General features: G+C 34.9%; 1 protein-coding gene across 1 annotated transcript; it reads right to left on the bottom strand.

Annotated features, from left to right (window-relative positions):
- Positions 1-556: 556 nt before the first annotated feature.
- Positions 557-1,681, bottom strand: LOC18598348 (short chain aldehyde dehydrogenase 1-like). Its single transcript, XM_007027841.3, has 2 exons — positions 1,540-1,681; positions 557-1,420 (listed from the first exon to the last, which is right to left on the bottom strand). The coding sequence occupies exons 1-2, from the start codon at positions 1,575-1,577 to the stop codon at positions 625-627; spliced, it is 834 nt and encodes a 277-aa protein (XP_007027903.3). The 5' UTR covers positions 1,578-1,681; the 3' UTR covers positions 557-624.
- Positions 1,682-9,565: the final 7,884 nt, after the last annotated feature.

The following is a 9,565-nucleotide window of genomic DNA, read 5'->3' as shown; positions in this document are numbered from 1 at the left end:
AGCTAACATCCTCCATTTACTAACTCCATTTGGCAGAATAAGGACTTCCTCTCAACGGTTTTAAATCTCGACTTAATAGACAAGAAGAATACAAAAAATTTTAACAAGGCTCTGATACCATAGAACATAACAGTGAGGAAAAAGATACGTATTCAAAGTGGGAAGAAAGGAAAATTCTGGAGATATGAGCTTTTGTGTATTATTTTAAATTGTGTGCATCTTAACAAAATTACATTAGATGCTTTGTATTTAAAGCTACAGGCATAATGTCACTCTCTTAAAATATCTCACTATTTCCGTAAAATCTTACCCATAATCAAGTAAAACAATCTTTTGTTGGCACCTCACCTTTGACTTAGTTTAACCAAAACAGTAAGAACTAAACATTGACTCAGTAAATAATAAATGACTAATAAAGAAACCAATAATAAATATGCACGGTAAGATGCAATAATTTGTAACAAATGATCCAATTTAAGTTGTTTTCTTAGACACGTGGCAATGATCTAAGCATGAAGCAAGAATATGACAATAATGCGAGTATGAGGCAGGGAGCTAGCGACAACGGGGCACAAGAATTATATTCATTACCATGACTGTCGTAAATTCCAGACTAAATTGGTTTTAAGAAAACAGGCTCTTGATGACCGTGGACATTGAGGGATTCGTTGTGCTGTAGCCTCCATCAATCACCAGATTGAGTCCACTTACGTATTTGGACTCATCACTTGCTAAATACAGAGCTGCCTGAGCAACATCGTCAGGTTTCAATACTGTCCCCTTCAAGTTTGCCCCCTTGGAAACCAGCTCCTCCACTTTCTCCTTCTCCATCATGCCGAACGGTTTCCTTAGCAGTGGGGTTGCCACTCCAAAGGGCGAAATGCAATTCACTCTTATCCCATACTGCCCCAACTCCACACACAAATTCTTAGCCAATCCTACAAGTGCATGCTTTGATGTAACGTAGGCATGCCCGGCATCAGTACCACCTATCACTGAGAACACGCTTGAAGTAAAGAGAATGCATCCTTTCCTGGCTGGGATCATCACCTTGGCAGCATATTTCGCACCCAAGTATCCTCCAAAGACATTGACATCAAGAACCTTCTTGAATTTCTCATCATCTGAAGAAACTATACTCTTACCTGGACCGGCTATACCGGCGTTGTTGAACATGATATCAAGCGATCCATAGGTGGAGACAGCCAAATCGACTGCATTTCGGACATCTGAATCGCTTGTAACATCACAGTGAACGTAAGAGATGCTTTGGTGGCCAAGTTCTTCACATATAGATTGTCCAAGATCATCTTGGATGTCTGCAATGACGACCTTTGCACCCTGGTGGACAAAAAGCCTTGCTGTGCACTCACCTATGCCGCTAGCGCCTCCAGTTATCAGCGCCACCTTACCTTGTAGCCTGTAATAGCAAAAAGTTAAACAGGGTTATTCTACATGCCAGGCAGCGATAAAGGTTATTAATTGGAAGCGAAAGACAGAGGATATTCTAGCATTATGATTGCAGCGTGTTTTACTTACCTTCTTAGGTTCGAAGCCACCGAAGAATTGGCACTCATCTTTCCCTTAAAATCGATGAGAGATCACTACTGCAATGAAGAGCTCCTCAAGCTTGCAATGAAGAATTGTTGAAGTTTGAATCATAATCAATGGTTCCTTGTGCTTTTATAGAAGACAAAAAATAAAATTCTCACAATAAAATTTAGGGATATAGAATAGATCAGACATGTGCAGCTGAAGTTTTGTTTGACCAAAAGAATTATCTATTAAGTAAGGACAAAATAGCGTGACAAGGCGAACAGGGACAGATTCATACCGAGGTATGGGGTTGCTTGCTCCCCGCCGTTGAAAATTTTCTAATTTCTGTATGTATTTTTTTTCAAAAACAAGTGGCTCCCCATGTTTTTTCCCAACCTCCTGTCAAAATGAAACACATTGGATGGGTTTATGCTTATCATTTATGGGAACCGACCAATACTCCAAACACAGACCCACCCATAATTAATAAGCACTAATTAAGCAGTTATAGAAGTGTGGCTTATAAACCCAAAGAGGCCAAGATCATGATGATATGACTTAAGATAAAACAAAATATATAATAAAAATTATTAAAAATAAATTACATTTCAAAGATAAAAGTTTAAAAAAAGAAAAACAAACTTCAACTGCAATAAGTGAGGTTATTTTCAGCTATGAACATTATAAATAATAAGCTTAGGAATAGGATGGAAGATGATTTTTTTATTTACTGCATGGTTACTTATATTGAAATAGAGATTGCTGAAAAGTTTGATATAAATTCAATTATTGATAAATTTTATGATATGAAAGAATGTCGTGCTCAACTTCAATAAATTACAGAAGGTATGTTACATATATATTTTTTAGCCCAAACTTTTTATATACATAAACATGTTAGCTTTTTCTAATTATTGTCCTCCAGTAATTTCATCCTAGATCCATCCTTGAAAGCCAAATCAAATTTTACTTGTAAAGTTTTTCAAAGCTATATATATTAATTAGAAAAAGCTATATATATACATATACTACCTTTTCTCGCTTATTTTATTTTCATGGAAACTTCATCCTTTACGTATGCATGCTGTTTTTGACCTATATTTGAATATTATTATGTTGACGTAGTGCACAAAAATCAGTAGATATATATTCAGAATTCCAGTCAATTGCGAATACAGTTTTAAATCCTTTTGTTAGCCGACGACTTACTGCCATGTGATTCTTGCAGAAGGTTTGGGAACAGTCTAAGCTAAGCTGTATTACGAGATTTTTATTTCAAAATACAACTAACCATCAGATCATCTGGCCTGGTCCATGTGCCTTTCCCTTTCCTTCATCTAGTTTCAGGGAATATATAAAACTATAGAAACTATATATTAATTGCTCACAAATTGCTACATATATAGAATTGAAAAAGTGTTAAAAAAAAAACAGACTAGAATTATGGGTTGAATAATACTTTCACACCCGTTTCATCTTCAAGAAAGCCTCAATCCTGTTAGTCATTTTTTCCTAAAAGTTTTTATAAGGTAATAGCAGATTCTAAAGAGTGAGGTAACATTTGACTAAAAAGAGGAAATTGATTAAACAATATATGACCTTAAATAATAATTATTTCATATAAAAGTTAAATAATTAATTTCTTTTAACATTAATTAGATTTGGACTTTACTAAAATATTGTTCATTTTATATATTCACGTGCATGCACTTTTTTAAAAAAGAAAAGTTAAATATAATTAAATGTGAAAGAAATGATCAATGACCACCCTTGTACGACACCTTCCAGGGAGTGAAAAAGGTAATGTGTGAGGAACCAATGTTGGTGCTGCCGGATCACACCAAACCATATGAGCTCCACACCAATGCATTGGACTTTGGCTATTGGAGGTGTTTTGATGCAAGAGGGGCATCTAGTGGTGTTTGAGAGATGTAAGTTCAATGAGACCGATAGAAGGTACACAATGCAAGATAAGAGGATGATAACAGTGGTATTGTGAAACCACAACCTTAGCTTAGAGGATAGAATAGAAAATCCTTAGTTGAGTTTGGAAAACATTTGTTTTTGAATGTATAACTTGAGATTTGCTTTAGAAAATATTGCATTTTTAAATGCTAAGCTGATTTGCTAAATTATATTGGAGAGAGGAGTCAAAAATAGCAAATATTGCATGGCCTCAGGCAGTGTTATATCAACCATGATTCTTATGTGACTGATGAGTTGAGGATGACAAGGATTCTTGGCAATGCAATTGGATGTGTAATTGGAATTGGGTAATGTGGCCTATGTACCAATTGTGGGAGATTTTGTATAAGTGTTTCCGGGGGAGCTACTCGTATTACCTCTAAAAAAGGACACAGAGTTTTGCATAGACTTGGTCTAGGACACCAGTTCGATTTTTATCCAGCCTTATCAGACGGCACCATTAAAGTTCAAGGACTAGTTAGAGGACTTGCTAACAAAGGTTTCATATGCTCTAGTGTTTCATCATAGGGTGCACCAATTTTGTTTGTGAAGAAAAAGGATAGGTCGATGAGATTGTATATCGATTATAGACAATTGAACAAGGTTACAGTGAAGAACAAGTATCCTCTTCCATGGATTGATGACTTATTTGACTAGTTACAAGGAGCTTAGTGTTTCTCCAAGATTGATTTATGCTCGAGCTATCACCAGATGAGGACTAAAGATGGAGACATACTCAAGACTGCATTTTGCTTGAGGTATGGTTATTATGAGTTTTTAGTGCTATCATTTGGATTGACTAATGCCCTTATAGCTATTATAGATATGATGAACTAGGTATTTAGGCCATACTTAGATAAGTTCGTTATGGTGTTCATAATATACTTGAGGAGTCGTGAAGAGCACGTGTAGCACATGAGGATTGTGCTTCATATTTTGAGTGAACACCAGTGGACTTAAAGAAGATCGAGGATGTGGAGAAGTGGCTAAGATCGACATCGATGACAAAGATTCACGGTATTTTAGGAGTAGCCAACTACTACTGCAAGTTCATTAAGGATTTTTCTAAGATTGTAGCTCTTATGACCAAGCCAACACAGAAGGGCGTGAAGTTTACTTAGTCTGAACCATGCAAGGAGAGCTTTGAAAAGCTCATTACTCATTTTACTACATCTCCACTATTGAGTTTGCCATATGGTTCAAGGGGATATGTGGTTTATTGCAACACATCACGAGTAGGATTTGCTTATGTGTTGATGCAGCATAGAAATGTGATTGCATACTGATCGAGACAGCTCAAGAAGCATAAGCACAATTATCCCATCCATGACTTAGAGATGGTTGTTATAGTTTTGCCTTTAAAGATTACGAGGCATTATTTTTATGGAAAGACTTGTGAGATCTATAAAGACCACAAAAGTCACAAGTATATTTTTGAGTAGAGAGATCTCAATCTTAGGCAACGTTGATGGATGAAGTTGCTTAAGGACTATGACTACACTATTTTATATCATCTTGGCAAGGCCAATATAGTGGTAGATGCTTTGAGTTAGAAGTCTATGAGAAGTCTAGTCCACATATCATTCGATAAGAGATCTTTAGTGGAAAACATGAACAACTTGGCTGATATGGGAGTTTGATTTGAGATTGATGATGCATAAACGTCGTTAGCCCATTTTAGAGAGAAACCTATCTTGATTGATTTTATCAAGAATGCCCAAGGTAAAGATGATCATGTGGTTCAAGCCTTAGAAGATACTCAATAAAGGAAAGGGCAAGATTTTACTAGAGCCATGAGTGGCTTATTACGATATGGATCTCGAGTATATATGCCAAATATTGATGGCCTAAGATGAGAGAATTTGGAGAAGGTTCATGTGGCAGCCTATGTACTTCACCTAGGCACCACCAAGATGTCCCATGATTTTAGAGAAGTAATTGATGGGAAGGTTTGAAAGAGATATAGCAACTTTTGTCGCTAAGTGCTTAATGTAATGTACCAATAGATTGAGGCAGATCATCAGAGGCTTACCGAATTATTACATCCTTTACATATTCTTGAATGAAAATGGGAACATATCTCTATGGACTTTGTAATAGGACTACCCTAAATGAATAAGGTGTTTGACTTTATTTAGGTGAAAGTTAATAAACTGACTAAGTTCATTTATTTTCTATCAGTAAAGACCGCCTATAGAACAACACAATATGCTAAACTATATGTGGATGAGATAGTGCAATTGCACAAAGTCCCTGTCACCATAATGTTAGAGAGAGGCACAAAGTTCATTAGTTAGTTTTAAGAGAAAGTCTAGGAAGCATTGGGAACTAAGTTAAATTAAAGTATTGTTTTCCATTCGTGCACAAATGGGCAATCTGATAAGACTATTCAAAACTTAGAGAACATGTTTCGAGCTTATGTCATAAACTTTGGAGTCACTTGGGATCAACACTTACCATTAGTGGAGTTTGTTTACAACAACAATTTCTAATTTAGCATTCATATAGGGCCCTACAAGGCTTTATACGAGCAAAGATGTAGATTGCCTATATGTTGGTTTAAGGTTAGTCAAAGGAAGGTTTTAGGACCAGAGATGGTTCAAAAGACCACCAACAAGATTCAATTGATTCAGGAGAGGATGTTGGTGGCACAAAGTCACTAAAAGTCAGAAGTCATAAGTTGACTGTAGACGTTAGACTTGGATTTCTGAGGGTTTTGCCGACCAAAGGCTTTATAGGGTTTGACAAAAAGAGGAAGTTGAGCCTAAGGTATATTGGTCCATTTAAGATTCTTGAGAGAGTTAGAGCAATGGCTTATAGTCTACCACTTCCATCAGATCTCTCTAGTGTGCACCTAATGTTCCATGTTTTAGTACTACAGAAGTACAACCCTGATCCATCTTATGTAATTTGGCATGAGGCCATACAATTGAGATATTATACACGTCATTCTTTGTCTAACCATAACTTTTACAATTTTAATTTATCTTATTAATTTTTTTTTGTTTTTATTTTTATTTCTATTTCTATTTTATAAATGCTATTGTGCTTAATTTATTATTGGGCATCTTTTAAGGTTTGAAAGCCCAAGGAAAGTAGCATAGCTTCCAAATAGGCTAGCAAGCTCAAAACTAAAAATAATAAACAAAATATATAATAAATATTTTTTAAAAAGAAAGTTCTTGATTTACTGCCATATTCAGCATGGCAATCAAGGCAACTTTCATGGCAGCTAGCCTTTTCTCTACCTAAGATGAGTCGGTGCCTCTTTCTCTCAATGTATGCCAATTTTAGCTAAGTATTCTTCCTTTTAGGATTTACCCCTTTTTTCCCCATCCCTTGAATTTGTCAAAAACTAAAATCAATTTTGAAAAGTCAAGGGTTTGGCAACTCTATTGGCAACATACAACCATCAATGCATTTCCAATGGCAACAAGTTGGGAAGAGAGATTTTCAAAATCCTTCCCCTACTTATAAAAAAGAAAGGGGACTCTCTCTAGCAAAAACAAAAAAAAAATCTTAGCATCTCTTGGAGCCAAAAACTACAATCAAAATACCAAAATGTTAGTAGAGAAATTATCTTTGGAAGTTTTAACGATGGAAGTTTGGCTTTACAAGTCCTAGGGGTTCTCAAGTTTGGTGATTTAGGAAGTTTAGGATCTTTTTCACTATTTAAAAAGGAGTTTATGGAGGAAAAAATGTTGCCTTGGTCTTGAGGAATGGAGGAAAATGGCAAAGGAGTGGAGATGTGAGGTAGTTAGGGTTTGACTAGGGTTAATAGAGGAAAAGATTAGTTGTTTAAAGAGAGGGGGGAAATGAAGAAAGAAGTAAAAGAGAGAGAAATAAAAGAAGGGTTTTATAGTTAGGATTTGTAGAGACAACCACTCAAAACGACATCGTCTGAAGCTATTGTCAGTCCACTGTGATCACTAAATAGTGCATTCCAAGCTAAAAGGGAGGAGATATGATTGGACTCAAGGCCAACCAGTGGCAAAAGATGAAGAAATGAGCCTAAAAGAGTTTGAAATAGGTCAACATTTTATTGGTTGATATCCAGTGACTTTAGGCTGTACTTGTGAGCCTTCTTCATAAGTCCATAGAATTTGGGTTAGACAAACCCAAGCTTGGCACAAACTTATTTTTAGACTTTGTTATGGAATATTTTCCATGTGTTGCATTTTTATTTAGTCTTCAACATTAATAGAGATTTATTTCCCTAAAATATTTCAATGATGTGTATTTATATAATAATAGAAATATAAAGACGCAAGTAGATTAATACATGAAATTTATATAGACACGTTTAGAAACATTTAAAATATGTATATATGTATACATATGGTTTTTTATACATAGAGAAATAGAATATTTATCAACTACTTAATTACTTGATAAAAAATAACAACAAATAGAATATAAGAAAGATGTTTAGTGAACAAAAATAAAAATGTGTTATTCAAGTTGATTCAATGATCGAATGTGGCTTGATAATGTGAAGACTCGCATTTTCAGGTCACCTTTCCTAGGTGAGGAATTTTATTAAGATTTCACCAAAGCATTGGGATAATATCAAATTTATATTCCAAAAATCCATTAATTCAAATAATCATTTCAAAATCTAATAAGAATAAAAAGTATTCAATTAAAGCAAAAAATCAATTAAATAGTCTCAAAGTTATAAATCAAACATAACATCTATTAATGTATTCATTTTGCATCATCCATAAATTTGCATTGCATACGAGTCAATTTCTTTGTGAATGGGTATAAAACCTCGATGATGGGACTTTCTTGAGAAGCTTGCAGAGACGAGTTGTCTCGGGACTTTCCCTAAGTGAGGAAAACCTTCTAGACTTCACCAAAGCGTTGGAATGGTCTATGAATGATATTTTCAATACAAGATTTTTCTTTTCCATTATTTAAAATTGGAAAATCATGTTATCATTTAATGGTTGCATCATGTGCATTAATAATAAATATCCAATTTGTGAGTGACAACTTCCAACGATGGGATCTTTCTCGAGAGGCTTATAAAGATGGGTTTTTTTTCTTTCAAGAAATTCCCTAGGTGAAGGGGAATTCTTAGACATCACCAAAGAGTTGGGATGGTTTTCAAAATTTTCTCTAAAAAAATGATTGCATTCATGCATTGATTAAAAAAATGAATAAAAATAATTTATTAAAAAACGGAAGAAAAAAAGATAAAAAAACACTATATAAAATCCAAAACTCAATGATGGAGCCTTTTCAAATGGATAAACATGTCTTTTCGAATACTCTCAAGGTGAGGAAGACTTTAAAAAATCCTTACCAAAGTGTTGGAGGGGCATTAGAAATGTCTCCAATATTTAACGAAGAATACGAATTAAAAGTATAATCAATAAATAATAATTAAAGAGAATAGGAAGACAATTAAGAATAAAGGTGAAAAATAGGATAACAAATGGTTATTTGGTACCATTCATCGCATGGGCACCACATGGGTGCTAATCCTTCCCCGTGCATAACCGCACTCCCAAACTCAACCTTTATGTTCATAGACCAGGCTTTGTTCTTTAGACAAACCTAAAATCAATTTAGGACATGTCAAAAAGAATATATGTTACTAGGTGGCCAATTGCACCTACAAAAAGAGATTGGTGGCGACTATAAACTTTCACGTTGAGATGGATGGGTTTTCGAACCCACACGTAGTTATAAAGATGATTTGAGCTATGAGGAGGAGCCCATAGCCATATTGGATAAGCAAGTGAATAAACTTCTCTCCATGGAGATAGCTTCAGTCAATGTGCAATGGCACAACCACTCTAGCGATGAGGTAACATAAGAGGTCGAAGGCAAGATGTGAGCAAAGTATTCGCACCTTTTCGATAGTAAAGGTTATTACGTTCATTAAATTTGAAGACAAATATTTCTAAAGGGGGAAGAATGTGAAACCTCAACCTTAGCTTAGAGGATAGAATAGAAAATTCTTAGTTGAGCTTGGAAAATTTTTGTTTTTGAACATATAACTTGAGATTTTGCCTTAGAAAATATTGCATTTTTAAATGTTAAGTTGATTTGC

The sequence above is a fragment of the Theobroma cacao genome, chromosome 5 (assembly GCF_053813885.1).
Source record: "Theobroma cacao isolate CCN51 chromosome 5, ASM5381388v1, whole genome shotgun sequence".
NCBI classification, from domain to species: domain Eukaryota; kingdom Viridiplantae; phylum Streptophyta; class Magnoliopsida; order Malvales; family Malvaceae; genus Theobroma; species Theobroma cacao.
This window is presented reverse-complemented; position numbering and strand designations above follow the sequence as displayed.